The sequence below is a fragment of the Trachemys scripta genome, chromosome 17 (genome assembly GCF_013100865.1).
Source record: "Trachemys scripta elegans isolate TJP31775 chromosome 17, CAS_Tse_1.0, whole genome shotgun sequence".
Classification (NCBI taxonomy): Eukaryota; Metazoa; Chordata; order Testudines; family Emydidae; genus Trachemys; species Trachemys scripta.
The window spans coordinates 16,415,175-16,442,018 of NC_048314.1; the positions used below are offsets into that span (position 1 = coordinate 16,415,175).

Genomic DNA, 26,844 nt, shown 5'->3' on the forward strand with positions numbered 1-26,844 from the left:
GAGGGAGTTGCCCTTTGCTCCACTCTTCTCTGCTGTTCTGAAACACCATTGGGCACACAACAGCGCTAGGGTTTCATCTGCCTCAGGCCCATGTGCCTACTGGTCATACTTTACGCTTCCAACTGGTTTCCATCCCTCAACCTGGAGCTAATAGTTCTGGAGGGAGGAGAGGACAACTTGTGCCATGTGACAGTGTTGCTTCAGGAATCCATCTCCCCTCTGCTGAGAAAACGAGACTAGGAACGCATGGCCCTGACCACCGGAGTGTCTGTCAGAAGGGGAGTGAGGAGCTAGAAGAAGTTAGCCTGTATGGTCAAGGCTTCTGAGCTGCCTCCCATGTGTAGCACCCCTGCGTCTGAGTCTGGCTTTTAAATGGTGGGTCCCAGAGTTGACTCATGCACTTTGTTGTCCCCTTTCACAAAGAGTGAGTAGTGCTGTACCTCCCCAAAGCCCTTGCTCTCTGACTCAAGCCTGGGACAGCTCAGCAACGGTGATGCTCTGACCTGTTTTAACCTGCTATCTGCTTACTCCTCCCCCCTTTCTTCTTTTGTTAATTTTATAGCAAGAGAGGGTGCCAGTGCTCCGTGGACTCTAAATAATTCACAGAGTCAGGCTCCATGCTCCAGAGTGCTGGTCATTGCCTATTCCAAGAGGTTAGGACATCAGTGCAGAAACTTCTTTCAATCAAAGGCAGAAGGAAGAACCCATCACAGCTGAGACATGGGGACCCTTTTTTTCTAAGTGCTGGCTAATGCCCCCTTTTCCAGAGTCTCTGATTTACAAGCTGCTCCCAGCGTTTTTAAGTTCTATGGTTTTTAGCTTTCAGCTGTTACCTGCCATTGCCAGCCTTCAGTAACACAGACACTCAAACATAATATGCTGTGTTTGGTAGCGCCTGCTTGAGACAGCAAATTTGCTCCCGGATGGAGTGTATATTTCCTTCTCTGCCTGGGTCAGAGATGAGCAAGGATTGTATGTTGGAGAGGAGGGACTCTGCCCAGTTTCTGCATGGCATGTGAGGAAATAGTTTGCTGGAAATAAGAACAAGGAAACAAAAATAATTTAGGAGTGAAGTCTTCCAGCCATGCACACATGGGATCACTGCAAGGGCAAACTCAGTGGATCAGAAACATGGGGATGGGACTCTTTGGAGATTCTAAAGAAACTTCTGCTCCTAGAATAGTTTCCACAAGAGATTGTGATTTCTCTCTTGACTGGGTATAGTGCAGGTGAGTACACCTCTTGAGACTGATGTCCTCTGTTTATTCCCAGAACAGATACAGCACAGAAGGCAGCCAGACAAGCTTCTCCTATGCACTGTCCCATCAATAGGCCTGATTCTCCACTGCCATGCACCTTCTGGTCATTTACACCTATAAAAACTGAGTACTACCCAATCAGACTTCTTCACTCACTTACATGGGTGGTTACATTTCTACACCCCCTTTGCACAGATATAAATGTTACACAAGGTGCAAGGTCGTAAAGAATCAGGCCCATTGTACCTCAACCCTAACCTAGAGGAACTACTTGTAAGATAAGCAGGGTTCTCAGGCTCCATGGTCTATCGGGCGCATAGCCTAACTATAGGCTTGCGAGCCCTGAATTCTAATCTCAGCTCTGACTTGGTAGGAGTTACCTAACCCCTCTTCTTCAGAGTCCTCAAGTGTAAAACGGGGGTATTTAAAGGCTATCATCTTGCAGTGGTTCATTAAAAGTTTAGTCATTAATATTTGCAAAGTGCTTAGTATTGTTTTCATTCTTTGTTTTCTCTGGACACTTCCAGAAAGGGAGCAAGTTGTGAGGATTTTTTTTTTTTTGACAAATGGCCTTTTATCCACTAAGAACTGACCTGAGACTCACTATATTCATTTCACACAGGGCACCAAATAGCCATCAGTCGGTCATAACTTTCAGTCATCACTGCTCAGGGCTGGATTGCAATGGTTGGTCTCAGGATGAAAGGTTCTATAGCCTATCACTACTCCACCCCCTGGGAGAAAGGCTCTTAATTTTAACAACCTGTTTGTGGATTGAGGGTCATGACTCATTAATATAAACACGAGCTATTCCTCTAAAATCCTGTGCATCTAAGGGCCCAAGATAGTTCAGGAGAAGAAAATGGGGGGTCTGGGTGATCTCAATGATTCTCAGAGTCAGCCTTCCCCTATCTTATCTCCATAGGTTTTCAGCATGGGAAGAACATGTGAAACTGGGAGGTCTAGGTGGTGTTTTGGATTGATGTGGAGGGTTTATTTAATATCAGTCTGCCTTGGATCGCAGGTGAAAAGATTTTGCTGATCTTCACTTAAGACTTGGTGATTGTTTGTCAGCTTCACAAATAGTAATAAGTTAGGGCTAACTTTGGGTCTGACTTATACCTTCTGCAGTTGCATTGAATTCAGTGGTTTTGCACAGGGCGTGAGTCAGCACAGAACTGAGACATTAGCATGTATATAATGCCTTTCATTCAAGGATCTCAAAGCACATTATAAATAAGCCTCAAAACATTACCCCCATTTTACGGATGAGAAAAGAGAGGCACAGCGTTAGAAAGTAAGGCCAAACCTGGTTGCCTAAAATCAGGCCCCCGAAATCCATCTTTAGGCACCAAAATAAAAGCGGCCTGAGGTGCAGTTGCTCAATGAGTCTCCGGTCTCCTAGAACCTTGATCTTACCAGGCTAGGTTGTGCCATTTACTACTAGCATTTATAAACAGGCATAGTCCTGTCCGATTGCAGTCATGTGGGTAGAGGTGTTTCAGAGCCCCCATAAACAGGTGAATGAATCCTCGTAACACAAATGCCAGATACAATAGGAACATGGGTGAGTGCCATGAAACCCTTTTCAGAGCTGCTGTGAAGGGGTAATTAGCTTGGCTCTATTTCTGTATGTTCAGTTACACGGCATGTCCATCTCAGCTGGGAGTGGATGGGTTACTGTCCTGAGAACATAAGAACGGCCACACTGGGTCAGACCAAAGGTCCATCTAGCCCAGTATCCTGTCTTCCGACAGAGGCCAATGCCAGGTGCCCTAGAGGGAATGACCAGAACAGGCAATCATCAAGTGATGCATCTCCTGTCGCCCATTCCCAGCTTCTGGCAAACAGAGGCTAGGGAGACTATCCCTGCCCATCCTGGCTAATAGCCATTGATGGACCTATCCTCCATTAATTTATCTACTTCTTTTTTGAACCCTGTTGTAGGCTTGGCCTTCACAACATCCTCTGGCAAAGAGTTCCACAGTGGCGTTGTGTACCATTCTCTCTCTTTCGTTTTCCTCCTACAGGTGTAAATGCAACCTCCATGCCAACCTGTGCTCCTTTAAGGAGGGCAGCCTGCAGTGTGAGTGCGAACACAATACCACTGGCCAGGACTGTGGCAAGTGCAAGAAGAACTTTCGCACCAGATCTTGGCGGGCCGGCTCCTACCTGCCTTTCCCCAATGGATCCCCTAACGCATGTAAGTTACTATACTGAACTGAGCTCACACTGGTGCTCTACACAATGCCTGCAAGTGTAAGTAAGCACCGCTTCAGGATGCCTCCATCTGGAGTCAATGCCCAGGTGTGCAGGAGAGGAGGGTTTGGTTTTACAATGGAAGTAAACATTTACTCGGTTCTCAGTGTGCACAGGAATTGATTGCCACATGGGTAGATGGAAGGGGAGCTTGATGACTATTTGTAGTGGAGTGGCTGGAGTGAAAGGATGTGGATGGACAGAAGGGTATCCAGGCTCACAGATGGTTAGGTGTAGGCCATTAGAGAGATCCATGGCCTTGAATAGGCATTTTACTCTGAATTACTCTGTCCCTTAAAGAAAACATCCTCAAGTGGCTGTGGGAATGTATTTACCTTCAATTCAGTGCACAATAATTGCACGGAAGACTGAAGAACAGGAGGATGGAAAGGAGTGTTGGGTGCCCTATTTATTGTCAGCTAGAAGCTGTTCATATGTACATCATGGAGTATTTGGCCCCAGTGAAGAAGACAAAAGTGTCCCTGTCCCTCAGCACAGTGACAGTCCCATGCAATTAATTGTCTGCTGCATTCGTGTTGTGGTACATGCTCGCATGAAAAAAAACCCAAAACATCAAGGCTGTAAGTCATCATCATCATCTGATCACGGGAATATTGGTGGAGGAGGACACCAGACATAGTCCAATCTCTCCAGGGTTATGTCCAGTTTACATTAGCAGGCTTGCTTAAATGTCACAGAGCAGCAGTAACCACTCCAGCCTTTTAAGTAGCAGCCTTGAGTGTTACCAAAGAGAATCCTTTTTTCTCTCCCCCTCCATTTCTGAAAGATTTATGCGCTTTAAGATGATCAAAGCTGAAATACAGGCTCCGAAGGCCGTGACAGGAATGTTTTGTGTGTGCCAGGGATGGTAGATGAGCTGGTTCTTTGAAAGGGAACAAGCTTGTCAGCTACCGCCAACTGCCTGTGTTCCTTCAAAGGATCCTGGGAGAGATTTTTGGTGTTGACAGGGACAATGACATGCTATTCTCTTTCTTCCATCTCTCTCCCCATTTCTCTATCTCCCCATCCTTTTTCCTGACTTTCCTCATCCCCACTTCCCTTCCCTCCATTTCGCTCTCTTTTGTACATCTGTCACTCATTCTTCCTTCTCTATATCTCCCCTTCCCTCCCTCCACCCCACAAGCACCCACCTCATCCTCTCTCCCTTCAACTCTCTCTCTGGCAGATTTATGGCCAACTTCTGGAGTAGAAGCAATTCTCCAACGGCCTTTCTCACCAGCCATTGTAGTATTTTCATTGCTGGCCACCTTCTTTATGGTTGGGGAAACCTGACTACTGGGTGTTTATCTCCACTGTAATATCTGGATTAAATGTGACCTTAAACGGTCCTCAAACTTTTCTCCCACCTGTGACCAATAAACTAGCAGGGTTGGAAGCGGGCACCCTCAGCCTCACCCCATTGAATACACAACTTAGAGGCAATTTCTTCCCACCAAAAACTCCCAGCCTCAGGTCAGATGTGGTTTCCCCTCTCCCCTAACCTCCATTGTTGGGTGTTCCGTTCCAACCTGAAAAATACCAACCCCAATACAATCCCATATGAGTCAGAGCCTGCACCTTGGGAATCCAGCAGTGGTGATGTGGAGCTAGTGCCGTAGCAGCACTGACTGGATTCACATCACACGGTTTCTCAGAAGAGACCATGACAAATCTCGAAAGCATACATGACCCTTACTGGGCATAATGGCAGGTCAGGAAAAGGGTTAAGAAGAAATTCTATTAGCAGTAGGCATGCTGGCTTTCCTCCCCCAGTCACTGCAGGTAGATTTCAGCCTGTGCCTCAGGACCCAAACATTTTCAAGGCCACTGCTGTCTGTTCACCTCTATGGTTTGCCTAAGGCTGCTTTTAAGACACAGCAAGCTGGAACAACTATCAACAAGGCTCCTGTTAATTAGCACAATGGCTCTCGGCTTCTGCTGACCCTGTTTCTTTTCCTTTCCTCCAGGTGCAGCTGCAGACTCGGCCTTTGGCAGTAAGTAAAAAAATGTAACTGAACTGCTGGCATGTGACATCTTCAGCGCATGGGCCCTGTGCACATCACTTGGGAGACAAATGGTTCTTTTCTGCTCATTATCATCTGCCAGGCAATAAGTCTTCTCCTCTAATTGTCTCTCATTGTCTGTCCCATCAAAGAGCTTTCTATTTTCCTTCTTTGACTTCAGTAACCTCATTGTTTCTTTCTCTGGCATGGTTTCTCCCCATGAGGTTCGTTAGAATGGCAGCAGGAAAGGAAATAAAAAACAACACACTTCTTCAAAAACACCAATGATTGCATTGAACTTTTCCCCCCAGTTTCACAGACTCCTGCTCCAAGGAGCTGTTTTTGAATTCTTTGATACAGCATCCAGTTTGGGTTACCTGGGGCCTATCATGCCATCTATTTAAAAATAAAATTATATATAAATGTAATATTTGAGGCACACGCAATTGATTTCAGTGGGGATTTCTGCAGACCAAGCACCTTCAAACTTTGGGTCACCTGGAATCTAGATCTGAATTTTGTGGCTCAGGTTACTGTCTGAAAGAAATATACAGTGAAGCTGGAGAGCACACAGTGGAAATGTGATGGTGAATGGGATAGACAGGCTTGTTTATGAGCATAGGGCAGCTAAAGAGGGATTATTTAGACTTCACAGAAGACAAGAGGTGACCTGAATTAAGTATTTAAACTAGCTAAGGATTATTATGAAATTAAGCACGATAATCTACAGTACATGAGGTTGTGGGACAAACAAGGACTCGGGGACATAGGTTGAAGTAAGAATTTACATTCATAATAATCCCTCACATTTTATTACTGCTGGCCAGAGCAATGAGAATTGGAATAGAATGAATATTATAGTCAAATCATGGTATCATGTAGTGTTCCTGAATTTCTCTGTCATCCCTGGGGTAACTCCCCTGACTTTTCAGGAGTTATACCAGTGATTAATTTGACCTATTGTATTAAATAGTCCAATGTTCGCTTTTTGGAATTTATTAAATGAAAGGGACGTCATTTGATTTTATGATCACCTTTTGGTAGTCTGAAGGGAATCGTTTTGCTGATTAGGAGGTTTGTCTTGGAGTATCTTTGCCATCAGAGAGCTCAAATGTATATGAGAGAGATGGCACAGCTATTGTCAAGCTTTCAGACAGGAAAGGCGTGTGTAGCCGGTTTCTGATCCCACATGACTGTGCAACTCCTGCCTCTCTTTGCCTTTATCCCGTCATGATACAGACACACTCATTCTCTCTTGGCCTTTCTGGGCTTAATTAACAATGAGTTAGTGATGAAGTTGGCAATATTGAAACCAACATCCGTGCCAACAAAGCAAAGTTATGTAGTAACCAACCGAAACATGCACGCACACACGGAATCTGCCTAGCTTCTCATCACAGATCTAACACTGTCCCAGGGCTAAATTCTCTCTGAAATTGGTTACCCCCCCAAACCCAGCAGCTTCTTCTGTACATATACCGCAGCTGGGTTCTTCAGTTTTTCCTCTCTCTCTCTCCCTCTCTCTCTGAGAAAACCAAGAGCAAAGCTTTTTGGTCATCAGTGTCCCCAGTTCCTTGTTGGTGACATACTCTCAGGAGTGAGGCTGTCCTTGTGTTCCGAGGGCTGGTTTGTAGTCGTCACTGTTAGTCCTCTTTGGTAGTGTACTGGATAAAGTCCCCAGGACAGTATGTTGATGTAATTTCTATAAAGTGCTTGTTGGTGACTGCAGAATGGGAGCCTATGGGGCCAGGTGAGAGCCATTCCTACAGGCATGCTCTCAGGGCTCTGAGCTGACTCAAGTAAGGAAGGAGAAAGGAGCATCTTTTGCGACTCCTTTACGCGACTAGTAATGGCTGGAATTTACAAGGCCTTAGAGCCAATTCTCTTCCATTAGATTCTATAGGAGTTTTGGCATTGATTTGAGTGGGAGCAGGTCCTGTGTGCCTCCTTCACCGTGAAAATAGATCATGGAGGTGCCCAGGGGCTTGGGATTTTATGTACCATAAGAAGCAACAGCAAGAGGCACAGAGACCCTCCACCCTCCTCAGGTGCCTTCTTTTCACCTCTTTTCTTTGTTTCTTGTTAGTGTATGAACGACCACAGCGAGTTTCCACTACAAAACCCATTACCACGACAACACCCAAAACTACAACACCCGCCACCACTGCCACTAACCAGCCTGTCACCACGCAGCAGCCAGGTGGGTGCCAAGCTCCACCCCGCAAGGCAGATCCTACCTTTGCTAGTACAGATAGGTCCCTTAGCTAGTTTCACTTCCTTATTCCGCTGCCGGCTTTGCTTCCCGCTGCAGCTCCTCAAATGGCAATGATTAGCTTTAAAAGGAAGATTATCTCCTCTGACTCCTTGTTCATCTATCTTGTAGGAGTTTCTGGGGCCATGGATAAAAATCACACTGGATGGGTTCAGCTCCTCCCAGCCAGCAGAAAGCCTAATTAATGTTCATCCCTAATTTAATTCAGGGAAAGGGCATCTGGACCTGGGACATTAATAATACACAGATTCTTCCCTCTTCAGCAACAGCAGTCAATCCCAATCCCAAAGTCGACTCCTTAGAAGAGGCAGGTTGTTGCATGACCCTTCATCTGTCTGTCTATCCTTTGCTGCTGCTCTGAGGTTATCGGAGCATCATTTCCCCTTGCCTCAGACCAGGAAGTAGAGGCCAGAGCTGGAATTTGGGGGCATCTAAAGCTATCATTTTGAAGCTTTTACTTTGGGACTAGCCTTTCAAAGTCCTCCTGAGAATGAATAGCTGAGCCACAAAAGTTGCTCTTGTGTGTGTACTACAATGAGGACGAGGATGGGAGAGAAAGAAATCTGAGGTTTTATTTGCCTGTTTCTTTACCAGAAAAGAACAACAAACTTGACTCACCCCAAGCAAAGGGGCATGCAGGATATAGAAGGCTGGTTTTGTGTCTCTCCGATTTGCACAACTCTAATAAGGAGTTTTCGAAATGCAGGGGCAGGTCCTCCACGCTCCTACTTCTGCTTTGACCTTCCAGCAGAATGATGAAAGTTGGTCTGAGTGGACAGTTGAGGATATTTCTTGCATCAGGGAATTCTCCATAGCATAATGGGCATGGTCAAGTAAAGAGAGCCTGGCCTGAGCACTGCTGCATTCTAGTGATTCCCCAGCTAATGGAGTGGCCCCTCAGGGCCTATTGCAGGTGGGTGTAATTTAGAGCAACCCTGAGGGTGCTCTAAGCTGGACTAGGAATTGAATCAGCTTATCTTTGCTCTGCTCCTCAGCCTCTTGGGTCCTGTACCAAACCCCTCTTGGCCAGACCTGAGGATATAATCTGTGAAGTTTTACATTTGGAAAAGTGGTTTGGAGGGAAGAGCCACACTTTAATGATCATCAGAATGATTCCATAAAATGCTTGGGGACAGGCTGAACACACACACTGGAAGTCTTAATATCTTCTAGACTGCCCAGTAGAGATAACTTGTATCACTTTTTGGGAGAGGGAGAGGGGGAGGTTGTTCATTGTTGTTTTTTAAACTACATGCAGGCCTGGTTTCTCTCTTCTTTTGGGGAAGAGGAAATGAAATGTTTCTGCTGTTAGTTTACAAGCCTCATGCACTTACTCTGCTGCTGTGCTTTCTGGATCTGATTTTCCCATGGGGACATTTTCCACCCCCAGTACATTAGTAAAAGTCAGTCTTCTGGGGGAGTTGCTGGAAGCCAGTTGAGGGAAAGGCAATGCTTGATTGTGTGTGCGAGCTGGTGGATTCTTACCAGCCCGGGGGGTGGTTCAGCAGATGATCACTAACATGATTTGGCCCTGTGGCTAAGCTTCAGATCCCACAGCTCCAAATATCACATTGCCTGGTGGGCCAGAAGGACCCCGACCACCACAGAAGGGTGGGGTGGGGGAAGGGGGAAGAAAGAACACCAGAGGGAATGTAGAAGAACTTATAAAGGGGATGTACCTGCATTTAGTTTATCATCATCTACAGTCAAACTCTTCAATCCCATTGCCCTATAAATTCTCTGACCTCTCAGGCAAATCCACAGTTGCCTAGGGAGGCAGCGCCCAGCCTGTGCCCAACTCTCCCCAAACTCAGTACCTTACCTTTCCCCCAAGGGTGATAGTTTCTTCTCTGAACCCTTTCTGAGCTTTCACCTCCCCTCCCCAACCCCACATAGCACTCCTTCAGCCTCCAATCTCCTTAGGTGTTACCTCTCCTCTTCTCAGCCCTGGAATGAGTTTATCTAAACCCCAGGCCCCACCCACTCCCAGCAGCCTCTGAGTGGAATGGGTAATTGGAGTCAGCTGCTTGGTTTTTCCCCTCCTACCCACATGTGACAGTCCACACTGCCATAGTGTGTTTATGCAAATATAGATATATTCATGGAGGCACCATGGTTTAGTGTTTACAATGGGGGTTTGGATGGATCAGGAAACCTGGTTTCTATTTCCACTGAGGCATTGTGTGACCTTGGGCTAGTCACTTCAGTTTCTCCATCTGTAAAATAGAAATAATACTTGCCTGTCCATGCTAATATATATAGTGAATGGGTACCTACAGCCCACACTTGAAGATTATATTAGCTCAAAGAATGTGTGCATATTATTAACATACCTGTAATAATGAAACTTGGGTTACATGTACATAACATGCACCCAATGTCATGTGATTTTTATCCCTATTTGACCATAGTAGTGCTTTTGTGTGTAGCGTGTGTGTGTGTGTGAGAAAGAGAGAGAGAGAGAGAGAGAGAGAGGGCGCATTTGGTGGTGCATCTGTTTCTGATGGTGAATTTCTTATTCTGTGGGGGGGGGGGGGGGTGGCAGAAAGGCTGCATGTTTCTATTAGAGAGGGGTGAACAGCTCTGAGAGAAGTATCAGACCATCTTCCCCTGAACGCAGGACCTTTGTCATTCTCTAGGCTGGAACCAGCCCCTCTTTGAAGGTTCTGGTTTACACCACTCACTTTTCAGTTAATGATTTCTCCTTTCCCAGGCAGTATCTGCAGCTCTAGGTTCTAACCCAGATCAGGACAAATGCCAACAATAAACCCTGTTCTCATGGCCTTTCTAGCCCCACAAGGCCCAGATGGTTCAGGGTGACTCCAAAGCTTTTGAAGAACAACATTTGTGACTGAAGGTTGCTGGGAAGAGAGGCTTAAAATATGATCCCAAGGGCTGCATGGGACTCCCAGCTGTTCTTGAACATGACCCTTCCAGAGAGCTGCCCGTCTGTTGATGGCCTATCAAAAAGAGCAGGTGACCTGTGACCCACTTTCTGTGCAAAACCAGTTTCTTCCATTGAATTAACTGGTGTCAGGCTGCAAAATTTGCAACACGATGTCCCTGGTTCTAGATTGGGGTGGGCAGGACTGAGCTTCAAGCCTCTTGTTCCCCCCTTTTGTTCCTCTACTGACTTAATGTGTGTCATTGTGATTCCATCTCGTGGTTGCTCCTGATGAGAAAAACAGCCTGCTACTTACTGACAGCTAACTGTGTTACTCCTCTGGCTGAAATGGCAGGGGTGCTGAAAGCCCTGGACTCGGTCCCCATTGATGGCTATGGCCTCTGCACAGATGTTGCCACAATACATTACATGTACATGACCAGGCCGAGATAGGAATCAAAGAGGAGACCCTAATTCTGATTGGCCCCGCTACAGATGTTTAAAATCAGTGTAACTCTATTGACGTCAGTGGAGTTACTGCTAGAGCGGGGCCAGAATCCCAGCATTCTCCCCCTGCCCCTTCGGATGGGTTCAAAATCCAGGTCTGAATTTTGCTGCTCAGGTCCCAGCTGTACTTTAAACACAGCTCTAGCCAGGAAGAAATTTTTAAAAATTCCTTTAAAATGCTGCCCCGTCTCTGTGCTGTTTCTCCTTCCTTTGGCATGTATTCAGATCTTTTACCCTCTCAATTTTTGCTTCCCACCCTGAGCAGTCACTGCCAAACAGCCACCTGGGCTCCCTGCCTCTGTGCCTATCCAAGAGACGCAGAAAAAAACAGGTATTTAAAGCTAGACTGATTTTTCCCCCCCTTCCCCATTTGTGCTTTCATGTACTAGCTGGCAGCAGTCGGGAGAAGAATGTGGAACGTAGACTAGAAGAGCAGATTAGATTTGGTTTTGATCTTTAAGTTGCATAGATCCACTAGACGACTGCTCCTTTTAGCTGCTTGTCGTGTTCTTTGTGGTCAAGGTGGAGCTGTGGTCGTGTGATAGCATGAACCTCTTTTGCCTTTCATGTTGCCAAGGAGCAAATCCGAGGTGGGAGGGGGAATAGAATGCATTTAAAAACATAGGGACATAAACTAAACTCAGCCAAAGGACACTGAAGGGGAGAGACAACTAAAGGAAACTGAGGAGTCATGCTGAAGAGAAATTAATCAAGTGCTTTTCTTAATCTGTTAATTTCCCTTTCCCGTTTCCTTGTAGAAACTTGTCATATTCTGTCAGATTTTGTGCTTTCCATTGTCAGGCAGTGACATTCTTCCCTCCAATTTGGGGTGATCAAAAAAAACCCACCTCTCTCTACCTCTCCCTCTATTTTTTTTTTTTTTTGGTTCATGGTCCAACCGTCTCAATGGTATCAGTTCAGCTCTGGGAAAAGCAATTTGTTCATTAACTGCTCTGACAGAGCCAACAGAAGGATCACAGAAGTGGAGTGCAAAACATTGGTTTTGTATAGGTCCTACATAAATATTAGCTAATCCACTTCTGTATTTATTTATTTATTTTCTGTTGGCTTCCTAATGTTTGAACAACCCAGTTTCAGCCTTTTCTCAATGTGAGACTCATGTGAACTTAACAAATGCTTCCCACAACTAGGAGAGTGAAAGAAGCATCCAATTTACTGGAACCCTCTTCCTCAGTATAGACAAGACCTAGGACACCTCTGGTCTGTACTGAAAAAACTCAGTGATGGGACCATCCTGATTTTTGCCAGACTCCAATTCTAACAGAGAGGGTCTGGAAGAGAAATTTGTGTCTCTCCCTCACACCCACAACTGATATGTAAAACCATCTGTGAATGTCACTAAGCTACAATGGAAAAGTTCTTGGGATAAAGAGCATTAATAATTCTCCTGACTCTGTAAAGATGAACAAGTGGAGGTGTATGTGAATGACTAAAAAGCAAAATGCCTCTAGGGCTGGTTTTTATTGTGACTCTAATTAAACCCTTGCCAATTAGTGAGGGGCTTTTTTCATATTCTCTTTAACACCATATTAATATCAATCGGCTTCCATTTTCCCAATGAAAAGGACACTGTCACCTACTTTTAGAGATTGTCATATATTTTTTACTCTGCATTGTTTATAATCCCCTAGTAGGGGCCGGGAAATCACATTTCTCTCCTTCTTGGGTTTGTTCTTTTAAATTTGGCAAAGATTGAGGGTTTTCACACCCTCCCCCCCCCTTCCTTATGTTACTCAACTGAAGCTTGAAATTAACAACATGGCTTTTTCATTTTACTTCCTGGTTTGTACACTAGCAAGAACGAAGATTGTCAACAAAATTGTGGCACTGGGGTTTGCTACAGACCTAGTTGGGAGGGCACACAGTGAGTTATTTGCAATGGGAACTACACAAATGGGCAGCCATCTTGTTGTTTTAATTTCTTTGCAATGGTTTCTTGAGTTCCTGCACTGATTTTTAGGAAAATAGACATGGCCGGAACACAGGCCTGGGAGCTAGGAACTCCCAGTGACCATGTGTTGCACTCGAACTCTCCACTTGTAGCCCTGGGTCAGTGTCCCACAGTGCCTCTAGTGGCGAAGGCCTCAGAAACTAAGGAATGCCTGCGGTGGTACATATATAACGTGGGTGGAGTCTGAAACATTACAAGCTGCACAGTTGTATAGGTGCAGAATAAGTCAGCATCACTCCATTGCAGTCAGTAGGCCTCTGCCAGTTTATATCAGCAGGAGATCTGGCCCTTCATCTCGTAAACCCAAGGCTGCTAGCTGGTGCTTCCGTTTGCCTCAACCCCTTTTGTAATGTGACTTTCCTATATTACCTCTGCAAGAATTCACCAGCTCTTCGGCAGCTGCCCCACTGCAGGTGGGCTCCCCCCAGTCCAAGGCTGATCCTGGAAAAGAAGGTAGGAGACATGCTGCTGAACTGGTGTTACAGGCTAGTACAGTCCAACTAGGGACTGATGCTTAGAAATTGCTTGTTACTAGAATGCTCTGCTTTCCATGCATCTCTCTCTCCAGCCCAGTTGGGAAAGGCTCTGGTTTTGTCTATGCCCTGCGCACCACTGGTAATGTGGAGAGGCTAGACTGAGCCTCCGGGTTTAGTCATATACATGAAAGATGAAGACGATAAATGGTAGAGGAGATTGTTCTCAGCTTGGTGCTCGGGTGAACTGTGAGGATCATGGAAATCTAGTTGATTCCTGAGTTTAGACCGTGTTTGTAAAATTGAGTAACTTTGTACATTGTCAGGAATGTGTTGTCTGGTGCATAGACTCTGTATGTTTCCTTGGCTTCTTGCCCTGTACTTATGTGACCAAGGTACGCTGTAGACACTACACGCGGGAATCTCAAGAGATGCCATGCTGGCCTTCAGAGCCTGAGGCTCAGCTTACCTTGCCTAGTCCCCCTCCTTCCTGGTTCAGACCGATACACTCAGTGCTGGCAGCAGACTGGCACTATCCAACCCGGTTTCCCAGTCAATGAGCCCCTGGCAAATTCCTGCTGTATAAATTAGCATCTCTTTTAATATAGAATCTAATGTGTATTAGCGCTGGGCCCACACTAAAACCCAAGATCTTGAAACGTGAGGGGCTTGGAATGGAGGGCTGGAATTCGTACCTAGATCTGGAGTTCACTGTTGGTCCCTATCTCCATAACAATGTCCAGCCAAAAACCTGAAGCCAAACACTGCCCCAACTTTGGGGCATTTGAAATCTTTGTGGCTTGAGCCCAGCTCTAAACTACACGTAGATATGATACTGTATGTGGAGAGATGGATTCATATTATCCATATCTATGCTAGATTGTGCTGATAGAAAGTGCACCTGATTGGTAGGGTCTTCATAATGGCCTTTATGAAATAATTGGGATCCTGAGTTCTAGTTCTAGCTTTGCATCTGACCTTGGTTGAGTTATTTCCCCTCCCTCTGTCTCAGTTGCTCTGTCTGTAAAATAGATCTAACGATGTCCACCTTTGCAGAGTGCTTTGAGATCTATGAATGCAAGTGCTAAGACTTACTATCACCTGAGAAGATACATTAGAAGTGGCTGGGCTCCCAGTGATGGCTGACCATCATGAGGGGGTTTCCTCAGACCTATGTTCTCGCATAGTCCATCTGCAGTTTTTTCCATCAGTTTTGAGTTGCTTATGTGAAATCCAGCTAATTCTGAGCTGACGATATTTAAACAAAAGAAGAAGAAAATAATTGTCTTGCATTCTGTCAATTAACAGGGACAGGTACTTTCTTCTCTGGATGGAATTAAAAGTATTTCAAGACCAACTTAAGTTTCTACCATTTGGATTGTTGCCAAGTGAGCTAGTAGGCATCCCTTCTGTTTAAGGAAGGAGTTAGAAATGGTGGCTAGAGGATCCTCTGTAGCTGGTGAGATTCCAGCCACAGCTTTCCTCTCCTGTAGGCTGTAGAACAGCCATATGCTGCCAGCAAACCCAACAGCTCCTTGCATGAGGAAAGGTAATTTTACTGCTTCTAACCGTTCTTGAAGACCCTAATTTCCATGGAGCGTTGATGGTTTTTAGAAATTGGATGGGGGGGAGCAGAGAAATTTGATGCTGCTCCACCCTCCCAGTCAGTGTGTCTGACTGAAGCTCCCTGCACAGCCTTTATGAGGAACAAATACAGTGTCTACATTAAGCTGATGTTCTTTCTGTTGGTGCCATTTCAAGCTGTTCGGCGTCCAGCAAACCCAACAGGGCTTGGACCCAAACCTGTTCCACAGGAGCCTCCTGAAAACATCCGAGGTAAGGAGGTGCTCTCGGGCTTGGAGCCTGTGTCAAAGGGAAGCGAGGACAGAGTGAGGGGGTTCTCTTCCAATGTCAATAAAATGTGGACGCATAGCAGTCATTAGATATTAGAATGACTCGCTAGGAGGAGCCGACGATGGGTAGCTAATTCCCAGGCGGATTGTAAGAGATTTGGGCTGGACTAGCCCCTTAAGGCTATGAACTCTCTTCAGCCTGTATCCTGGAGCTCTTTCTTCGTAAGCTTGTAGGAACAATGGATGAAGACAGACTGGGAGGGGAAGAAGGATGGTCTTGAGTTGCGAGATCTAGATTCTCTCTCCGGCTATGCCACTGATTTAGCATGACCATATTCAAGTTACTTCTCTTTTCTACACCTTCAGTTTCCCATCTGTAAAAAGGGGGTGATGTAGCTTACCTTGGAGGGGTGTCTGTGATTATAAATCCACTCTTGCTTGTGAATCACTTGGAGCGCCTTGGGTGGAAGATGCCAGAAGCAGGCAAAGTCCCATTTTTTTCAATGAGAATAAAGTTGGTGACCTTTAAACAAGCTTATTTAGAATCAGTTGGGGGAGGAGGGAAGGTGCTTTCTCAGGTCCTCATGCTGGTTGCCAATAATACACAGGAAATGGTTTCCTCAATCAACCAGATGCCCTGTTGGACCCGAGCTTTGCTTTCCTAGTTAGAAGCTGTGGCTCTACACCCCAGTTAACTGAAAAGACACCAGCCAAAGGTGCTGTATTTAGAAGAGATTTCACCTGCTGCAGCTGAGAACACCACACGCCCCTCCCCCTGACCAATCAACTGGCTAGTTTAATTAGGCTAATCGGCCACCCTGGACTGACATAGTTAAGCCTAATTAGCTGATCCCTGGATTCTTAAACCTCCTCCCCCCAGAGAGTTTTTTTCCTTTGGGTTCCTCAGAGCCAGAGGCACCTAGTAAAAGCCAGTCTCCTTGTACAGCTGCAGCAATGGAGAAGCCTAGGGCCTGATTTTTCCACGGCCTTGTACCTCACCTCAACATTTGAGGCTGTCCCAAGTGGGTGTAAAACCCAACTGTGCACGCACCGCTGTGCTAGCCTTTCACACCCACTGTGCCCAGGTATAACTAACATGACACAATGGAGACTCGAGTGCCCAACCTATGTTATGGACACTGCCTAGCCCCAAAGCCTGGCTAAGCATGCTGGCCTGCTGCGCTGCTCCAAACAATGGCTTTGGGCGGGGAGGTGCCAGGACATGAGAGTTGACTTTGGGACTTGGGGCGGGGGTCACAGTGGGAACCTCCAAGTATTAAGAAGGAAGCGGGTGTTCCAATCCCCCATGCTTGCTCCCCCACAAATTCCTCAAGTGTTCATTCACTTTTCTTTTACTTCGTCTCGTCCCTCTTTTAGGGAAGTGGGCAGCAGGTGGGGCCATTTTCCTCAATCCCTTACCATGGGGTGGGACCATCTCCTGATATTTGCCTTGTTATCTCTGCAGCCCCCCCTCCCCAGCCTCAAATTAAGTTCAGAACGGTCCTGTCAAATGCCCCCAAATCAACCATCGTGTTTGCTGAGTCTCAATGCCACTGAGTGGGAGGGTTTCACTGCCCTGGGGACTGGCACAAAGGTGGGCAGGTGTTCTGGGGCGGGGGGGGACGACAACTGCGTTCTGCTGGCTGCACTGCATTACGTGCTGCCCTTCATCCTGTGCCAATCCCCCGGCCTGGTGAGCAGCGACAGTGGGAGAAGAGGTAAGACAGCAGCACTGAGCTGAACTGCTCTGATCACAGCTGATCAAAAAGACTACACAGACAGGATTGGGGCTCTGTCGCCATGGAAACTTCGGCCTAGCGAGGCTTCCCCCAGGCTAAAGCCACCTGGCTTGGGGATAGCAAACAGCCCACCTGTTCAAGGGCTGGCAGCTGCCTAAGGGCTCACAATAGCTTGGGCTGCCTGCCGGGTTCACTTTTCACTGATGGGGCTGCAGTTGAAACGAGTCAGGATGGAAAACTCAGGCCCTCGGCAAGAAGTAACGAAACTCAGGAGCAGAGGCACCTGGGAGCCTCCAGTGACTGTCGCTTTGTTCACTGCGTGGCCCAAATGATCACTGAAAGCACTGCAACAAACAGGCTGCCTGACAGCGCCCGGCTAACCCCATAGTTGTTCTCCAGAGGGCAGTATTGTAAAGCAGTGGAGACGGGGCCACTAGCCGCAACCCTGCATTGGCCCCAGCACCCCGGCCGGGCAGCGTGCTCCTTTTCGGTCATTGCTCTCGCATCTGCCACCTTAGGCGCGACAGGTGCTTTGCAAGGCAAGTGAGTCTTCCCTTGAAAGTTGCTGCCGTTGCGGAAACTGAGGCACAGGGCATTTAATTGACTTGCCAGCGTTTTACACCATGGGTGTGCTACAGCAGGGGAAGGACCCCTGGCTGGGGCTGGCTCCCAGCCGCCTTCTCTGAGCACTAGCCCCTGTCACCAGTGTAGCGGGTGACCGTTTCCTCTCCGATCCCTGCCAACTGTGCCCTGCCACTAAGGCCTCATTACTATGACGTATATGTGTAGTACCTACCATCCCCCAGGCAGGCTGGGGCCCCATCGTGCTTGGCATCATACAGCCAGTCGCTCTTTGGGGCAAGGCCCGTCTGGGCCTAAGAACAGGCCCAGGGCTGTGATTTGGGCAAGGGCAGCGCATTGTTACAGTCTGGGATGCTGCCCGTGGGGTAGCAGACCCTGCTTGGGGTTGACTGTGACCCAAGCAGTTGTGGGCCCCCCCCCCCCACTTTTGGCTCTGTGAGGCCCAGTGGTCGGCTACGAAGGCTGGGTCAGCCCCTCCGTGGCTGGCCGCCCAAGCCGGCAGCTGGCCCTGCCTGTGACTGGCACAGCATCCTGGCCAGTGCCAGGGATGCAGCCTGCAGTGTTCTCCTCCCTTCCAGCCCGCTGAGCTAAATCTAGCCCAAAGGCGCTGGGAGGCGCATGGCTCCACCTGCCTGTTTGGCGAGGGCAGCTGAGAGGCGCTAAGCAGCGGCACCCAGGCTATGCTGTTCGGAACATGCCTGCGAAGCGCTGTAAGGTGGGAGCTTGCCCTCGGGTGGAAGGGGGGATAATGCCGTTCTAGCACGACGCAGTGAAACAACCCCCCCGCAACCCCTCAAGAAGAAGCACGTCTGCTGAGCAACACAGCTCCCCCCCCACCCCCCTCGGGATGGCAGAAATGAAGGGCTGCACAGTGTGCCTTTTCGCTGACAGCCGCTGGGATGGGGTAGGGGGTGTTACTCAATCACCGTCCGCTGGCTTACAAAATAACGCGCGCTGGTGTCGCTTTGCTGGTGGGTTCGTGAGCGTCCATCACTGGGCCATTTTACCTGGCACTGCGGTCACTCACCCTAGTCCCTAGCAAGGTGGAGGCTGAAGGGTCATAAGCACAGCAATGGGGTGGGGGAAACGAGTGGGGAAACTGTTGATTAGAACAAGGTATTGGGCATCAGGCCTCCTAGCGCCTATTCCCAGCTCCACACCTGATGCACGATATAATTGTGCGCTAGTCACTTAACTGCCTTGTGCCTCGGTTTCCCCATCATAAAAGAGAGCTAAAAACTCCTACCGTACAACCAGGGCCTTTGGGAGGCTTTGCTAATGAAGATCTTGTAAAGAGCTTTGCACTCCTCAGATGAAAGCCAGCTATGAAACCGCTACGTGCAGGAAAAAATACAGAGACGGACAGCGTGAGGCTGGGGCTTTTTTGCTGGAGAGCAGTTTGTAATTCAAGAGGGGTTAGGCTGTTTACTGGCAAATGAAAGAGGCTTGTCTCATCTCCTTCCCCTTCCCCCAGGAAACAAGTTATCTGTTTTTTTCTTTTAACGTCTATTTCAAGCATAGTTGAAACTATACCTCACAGGGACTCCTGCACCAGCTCTCGCTGGCTGATTGACTGTTCTTCCTAAACAGAAATGAAGAGTAACATTTATCCCTGTGCAGAGGGGCTGCATGAGGCCCTGAATCTCCCTGACACCTTTGCACTGGGTGAACTTTCCCCTTGGGGTACATGTACTTTGTTTGGCCTATGAACGCCTATGGGACAGGTAGGCAGCGTAGCTACTCACTGCTTAAGGCTGTCACCAGAGTGAGGGGACAGCAAATCCATGGGCCAACTGCAGCTCAGAGTGTTAGGATCATAGAATGCTTTCAATGGGTGGGCAGGGCGTGGATCAAGTGCCTGAATTAGGGATTAGAACAGGTGACTCAGCCTTGGGATTCCCACTTTTTCTCTCTTGCTCTTCCACTGACCCACATCAGCAAACCACTACCTTCCCCCTGTGCCTCAGTTCCCCCATCTGTAAAGTGGGGGATAACTGACCCTTTCCCACAGCCTGGGGGGTGTTGCGAAGTTTAATCTTTGTAAAGGAAAGTGGTCTCCTTAGCTAGGCAGCTCTTAGCTGCGTTCACACTGGAAGCTCCTTGGGAAGAGAACATGTCATCTTCAGCCTTGTGCAGCCCTGAGCGTAGTGTGGGCACTTGACCGAACAGAGCAGTGTGAAGTTTTATTACCTGATTCTTTGTTATAGCTCAGCACCCCAGGCAACAAGCCTGTTTGGCAGCCTCCTCGTCTCATCCCTGCTAGGGTTTAAAAAGGACAAAGCAGCCCAGGCACTGAAACCCATTAGCCCTCATTGGAAGCAAAGGCCGCTAATGTAATCACCATGGTAATGCACTGAAGTACTGCTCTAATGTGCATGTTAGCAGCAAAGGTTTCTCTCTGCTGGGATAGCTCCGAGTAAGTCCCCTTCTCGGTGGGGCCGGCTACTCGCCTTCCACTGCTGTTGGGAATTCTCTCTCTCTCTTCTAGAGCATTGAGCTGTAGTTTTTTATTTATCTCACATGCAGCTGCTCCAAAGAGCAAACCAGGACACACAGCACACTCTGCTGGCAAGAAGCATGCAAAGAAGCCAGGTACTGCCTGCTGTAGTGTGTTAGCTGGCTGGTGTGGTAGCTTGTGTACTGTTAGGAGAGCCCTGGCTGGTACCAAGCCTTAGAGTAGTGGCACTGTCAGCTGTAATTGGGCTAGATAATACTTAGTTCTGCCTTGAGTGCAGAGGACTGGACTAGAAGTCCTCTCGAGGTCCCTTCCAGTCCTACACGTCTCTGATTCCATGAATTGCTAGCCCCTTTTTGTATGTGATTTGGTGTGATTACATTAAATGGAGTCCACAGGAAACTGATATTTTAAATGGTTAGACTTGTATAGCTATAGCCTGACTGTCTAACCTGATTCATTCCTCTACACACATGTAAAGCGGTGGGCAGGATCCAGGAACAATAACTGCTTTTCACTGAGCGCTCTGTGCAATAGAGCACTTTTATAGGTGGAATTTCTTATACACCAAACTTGGGGGGGGGGGAACCATGAGAAATGTAGAAAGCCACCAGCTGTCTTGAGCAGAAATAGATTTCAGCGATGCCAACGTGATGTTCTTGGCTTACTCCATTATTGTTCTAGCACCAGAGCTGCTCTCCCGCAGGGTAGGAAGTGAATGTGTGTTAAGTGATGAGAAAAAGCATGTTTTTAATTTTTCCAAGCGGCTTCCAAGATCTCCAAACTCATCAGGCTCAAATCTGGCTCTGGCCCAGTGGCACCTGTTGAAACATTTAGAGGTAAGAGGGAGAAACGATGGTTGGTGGGAAAACAGAAAACTGAAACTAAGACGCTGCAAGCTTTAGAGGGATCTTTCTAACCCTGTGATCAAGATTTTCCTCGCCTTTAAAAAAAAAACAACCCAAAAACACCACCTACCTGGGTCAGGGAGGTGTCAGACACTTAGAAGACTAGCAGTTACACTTGTCTCTGAATACATCTGTTATTTATCATTATAAGAAAGAATCCTTATGATAAAATAACCTTCACACACCTACAACAGCCAGCAATACCCAATTAGAAGATTCCTTGAACATTAACTGAGCAGGCAAAATTTATTTCATTGAAATTCAGTGTTTACAATTCAGTCACAATTCATCTCAAAGGCACTGGGAACTGTGGGGGAAAACCCTGCCTGGCTCTTTCATAGAAGCAGATCTCACTCCCCTTCCCCATAAACCTCCCCTCCCCTCCCCTCCATGTGCATGGCAGCTTATGTCACTTGCATTCGGTCTCCCTGCCATTCTTTTTGTTACACTAACAGTCAAGATGGGTTTGAACCAAATCTCCAGAATCCCCCAACTACTGGGAAAGGTCAGACCTGGTCCTGTTGGGCCTGTTTCTACTGCATCTTCTGCTCCTTTCGGCCTCTTTATTCTGCTGCTGGTGACTAGAGACGCATGAATGCTGCCTGTGACAGCAGAACGTTGACCCAGGGTGGAACTAGCAATATGAACTACACACACACTGGCTCCTCTCAGTCTCTTGTGCCAATCTGCTCCCCATTATCCCTTCAAGCTCCCCAGGCAAACTTGTCACCCTGAGCCATAACGCTGCCAGTGCAGTAAGACAGACATTTCTAGCCATCTTATCCCCTTGTGTGTCAATGGAGAACAAAAGCTCTCACTAGTCACCCTGATTAAAATCCTGTTCCTGGAAATAAAACTGCTAGGGTGTGGCTCAGAAGGGTGTGTACCCATCTACACTTTAGGAACAAGGCCTTAAAAACAGCCTTTTCCTGCAGTGAGAGCAGGGTAGTTACTCTCAAACCCTGATCACCCACATGCCAGCAGAGGCCTTCAACCAACCCAGCTGTCTGTCTCCATATTGGGGGGGGGCAATTGTATTGTCAAAAGAGAACCCCTCTGAATCCCCTGGATTCGTGTCACTACCTTATTGCCTCTGATGGCGCACGGCCATTCTGTGCCATGGGAATGACTGCATGCCAGGGACTTCTCTCCCCACCAGACTGCGAGTGTTATGGCCACTCCAACCGCTGCAGCTACATTGACTTCCTGAATGTGGTGACCTGCGTCAGCTGCAAACACAACACCAGGGGGCAGCACTGCCAGCACTGCCGCCTCGGGTTCTATCGGAACGGCTCGGCAGACCTAGACGACGAGAACGTGTGCATAGGTGAGTAGCTGGGGCACTATGGCGCGTGGTGGCCACTCCTCTCCGGGGAGTTTCACTAGGTCGCTACTTCACAGCTGGCTGAAATTAACAATGGCTGAAAGTAGTTACCAGTCGCTGGCTGGCTGGTGGCCTGTGTGAACGCAGTCTGGTGGCCATCCAGTTTCTGGCTAGCAATCAGTGCAGAGAGGCCAAGGGGTTAATTGTCCTTAAAGACTAAATAATTCTGTCTTTCCCAAAGGAGATATTTCATCTCCAGCTCAGGTAAGGTGCATTGATAGCCCAGGATAGGGGAAGCTTGCACTGCCCTAGAAAGGAAAGCTGGATTTGAACTAGCACACTCAAGGTAACCAGTATGCTATCCCCACTTCTTTTAGCCAGCCTAGCCTCCGGCCTCAGCTATTCGTCTCTTGCTGGGTTATTCCCGCCCATAGCACAGTTCAGTAGCGGAGGTAGCAGTTGCAGCTTTGCTGTGCTATTCCCCACTGCACGCCCTCGGACTGATCCCAGTGGCTGTTGCCTCACTGGGCACTCATTCACGCAGCCGTGAGAAAAAGAGGACACACCGTTCTCGCCCATCCCTCTGAGCGAAGCGGTGCTGCTGCTGGGTCTGACCCCTTTGATCCAGTGAAGAGGGACTCCCTTCTCCCTTGCCACCAGCGTTCCACAAGCCCCGAGTAAAAAACCACTTCACTTTTGAGGCAATTAAATGGACTTGCAGGTAGTTTGGTGTGGTTGACCCTTCAGCTACAATCCTGAGACCCAAGATTGCGTGTGGACGTTGAGCCAGTGGTACATTGCATAAGGGGAGAAGCTTGGCCAAAATATGCCCTCCCTTCCCACCACTTCTGGTGAGCTGTGCGCTTGGCTACTGCCCTCCAGCCCCGAACAAGCTGCATTTTAATAGTAGGTAGAGCAGAATCGGTGTATAAATTGCTGTGGTTGGAAAGGCAGCCCAGCGCTGCAAGGTGGGGTACTTGTAAAAGTTCATTCCTAAAAGCCAAGGATTAAATGGGCAGCTCACACTGCCAGCCCTTCTCAAGGTCCTGTCAGCGTGCAGAGCCCTGTCGGAAAGGCATGGAGAGCTCCCTGGTGCTCAGTGTGCACAGGCGGATGTAGTAAGTAGCTTCTATGTGTTTGGACAGAATGCAACTGCAATCAAATCGGATCGTTGCACGACCGCTGTAATGAGACCGGCTACTGTGAATGCAGAGAAGGTGCCGTCGGGCCCAAGTGTGACGACTGCCTTCCCAATTACTACTGGAGACAGGGTTGTTTTCGTAAGTACCGCAGGCCAGCGGGGCGCAGCAGGGTAACAAATGCACAGCAGCACCCATAAAGCCCCTGTACTTGACAGCGGTGGAATGAGCTAGAGCATGCTGTCCCAAGGCAGGGCCATGTGCTGCTGTGCACAGGATCCGGCCTGGCCAGAGAACAGGACTGATGCAGTGAGCCAGCAGGAGGGAGCCGTCTTTAGCAACACCCGCTCAGCTGCCAATTGGAGGTAGTTGCAGAGAGCCCAGGTTATAGGGCTGTGTAGTGCTGAGGTCCCTTCTCCGCCCCATTAATGTAATGTCATTGCATAGTTTACAACCACTGTTTGTTCCTATGAGTCTGGGGTCTTAGACTTGCACTGGTGCTGCAGGGCAATTGGATTAATACCAAGGGCCTGAAAAAAGACCTGAGCAAAAGCCAGCGTCCACATTCTAGTTACAGTTTTAACCCGGGCTTTGTCAGCTACACCTTGTTCCCTATGACAGCCCAGTGGTGTAGCCTTCAACATCCCTTAATTATATTGAAGGCAATAAGCCTTCACTGTCGCACAGGGCAGAATCCTAAGGCCCCAGGGCTGTGGGTAGCTGGCAGTAATTCCACATGTTCTTTCTTCCCTCTTTGCCTTGCAGCCAATGTCTGTGACGAGGAGCTCTTGATTTGCCAGAATGGTGGCACCTGCTACCAGAACCAGAGATGCATCTGCCCTGCTGGCTACAAAGGCGTCCTGTGTGAGCAATCCAAGTGTGACTCTGACAACAAGGCCTGTAATTCTGCCTCCAGCACATACCTCAACCTAACCACCTTCCTCATCAGTGCTCTCATCCTCCAGCTGCGACGCTTGTTGGACTTTTGAATTGCAAACACAAGGGAGCCAAGTCAAGGTGCATCACCCGGGGGAGGCTAGGAGACTAAGGTCATAGGTAGCCCTCCACAGCATCACCTCCTCAGCCTTCCTTTACTCTAGGACTTCCATGACGTCATTCAGTCCCCTGTCCACCGAGAGCTACAGCATCTCAGGGGCTGACTCCTGTCCTTCCACCAGCAGCAGCCTTGCTCCAACATCCGCGCCCTGGCCAGAGGTAGCCGCAGCATGGACTTGCTGCTGAGCTGCAGGGAGAGAACTGTGACAGCCATTGTGCAGAAGCTGCAGTAGCTTGCTGTCATTAGAAAGGACTCCTGTCACACACACTTCCTTAAAAGCAGTGACTCATTCCCCATTCTGCACAGGGGGCTCTGGTTCCAGGGCATGGGGGACCCTGCCAAAACAGTGCCGCAATCCAAGGATTTTTTTTTTTAAACTTTTCAGTAGTTTCATTTTCTTTCTTGTTTTGAAAGAGCCAGTCCTAATTGCTCCAGAGCCCCATGGCACCAGAGACTGGAGTCCAAGGCATCCCTGGGGACTCTTTGGTCCATCCTTGCTGCATAGTCCCATGTTTCATTGTTGACTTGGCCGGGCCCTAGAGATACCGTTGCCTACAAATCTAGTTGCTGAATTTATTAAGTTTTGTATTTTTGTTGTTGGATTTTTATTTCCTTTTCTTGCACTTGACCAGAACAAAAAGGCCATTGTGCGCATGGTATATCAGAGTGCAACGTCTTATCCAGGCATTTCCGTATAGTGTACGGTTCAAATACTTTTTTGGTAGAGAATTATTTTTGTTTGAATTAAATGCTATAAAAGGACTACAACCTAAAGGGACATTTTACCATGAGCATTTGATTCTGGTGTATAATCCTACAGTAAAGCAACTATTAATTGCTGCTTGACCACCATGTTTTCCTTTGCGTGCAGAGTTAATTGCAGGTAAAGACTTATTTTTTGATACACGATGTTCTCTTGTGTTTTCTGACTCAAATACCAAGGTGCAATCTCTGGGGGTTTGTTGTGTGTTTAAGATCTAAGGAATTTTTTTAATCGCCTTGCTGAAAAGGTCAGCTTGGCTGTAATCAGGGATGGTTAACAGCTACGAGCAAAGACTGGTTTTAATTTGGCATCTACAGAGACTGTTGGTCTCTTCTTCAGATGTCTTCTCAAAGGGACGCTGCAGCAGGAAAAGCTGCTGCTTGGCAGCATTGGGATGTTTTCCCAAAGGGAACCAGCTGTTTCGACACTCTGCTAATAGGGCGGGACACTGGTTCAGCTATGCACGCTTGCCAGAGGACAATCTCTATTTTGAATATTAACTCAAAGCAGCCACAACCTTGGGCTTTCATGTAAACGCACAGGTGTTAGTTCAAATGTGGAAAGATTTAAAGCTCATGAATATGCCACAATAGGAGGAAGTATTTTAAGCCGTTCACATGGAAGGGGGCCGGAGAATTCTGAAGCAATACATGACAATTTGCAAACTGAGCAAGCAGTTTGATCCCCCAGCTGAACGCTTTAGATCTCTCGCTCTCTGGGCAACTTCAATGCTCTGGTTTCAGCCTGAGAGGTAGCCCAGAAGTTGTTTTTCCATCAGTCCGCCACTGGCATTGTCCATTTCTGGTATTCTTACCCAAAGTATCATGCTACTGCCCTTTCCCAGATCAACATCTCTCCTGTTTCGATACTCTTCATATAGGAACTGTTCCTCCTCCCCACTTCGTGGCTCTTAGCCACAGCTTGTACCCAGCAGTGGGAGTATTCCAGGTCTGAAAACAACACACTTAGAATCTTTCAGCCCTGTATTTCAGAAACTATATACAACTAGAACCACTGACATGCAGCCACTGCTGCAGTGGAGGATGGCAAAGGACCACTACTTTGTAAAAGAAGGGGGAAAACTTGAGTTGAGAGAGCACAAATTCTGTCCTTCAATGAAAATAGTAGGATAGGATCATTAAATCCAAAGGTCTTGTTTGCTTTGAGAGCTTATTTTTTCATATGTAAGATCCCACATACAGAGAGCATGGAACTTGATTCAATCCAGCATAGAAAGGGTGAAGAGTTGAATTGACCCTTTAGGTACAGGGAGTTTAAGTACTGCCAACTTCATGAACTTGTTGGCAGAGGCATTCCCTCCTTTTCTTTGGTGCAGCTGTACGTTGTCTAAAACTGGCTAGATGCTGCTTGGTGCTATCATTCTTTCTTGCTCTA

The 26,844-nt window shown here is 47.7% G+C and overlaps 1 protein-coding gene across 2 annotated transcripts in view; it reads left to right on the plus strand.

The window, feature by feature from the left end:
* The window catches only part of NTNG2 (netrin G2), a 71,827-nt gene extending 46,232 nt beyond the window's left edge, over positions 1-25,595 (plus strand). For both annotated transcript variants that reach the window (XM_034793946.1, XM_034793947.1), the window contains 5 exons: positions 3,290-3,462; positions 5,486-5,512; positions 22,326-22,493; positions 23,636-23,770; positions 24,395-25,595. In XM_034793946.1, the coding sequence (XP_034649837.1) occupies positions 3,290-3,462; positions 5,486-5,512; positions 22,326-22,493; positions 23,636-23,770; positions 24,395-24,618 (727 nt within the window). In that variant the 3' untranslated portion in view covers positions 24,619-25,595. The remainder of the gene's footprint in view (positions 1-3,289; positions 3,463-5,485; positions 5,513-22,325; positions 22,494-23,635; positions 23,771-24,394) is intronic.
* The last annotated feature ends 1,249 nt before the right edge of the window (positions 25,596-26,844 follow it).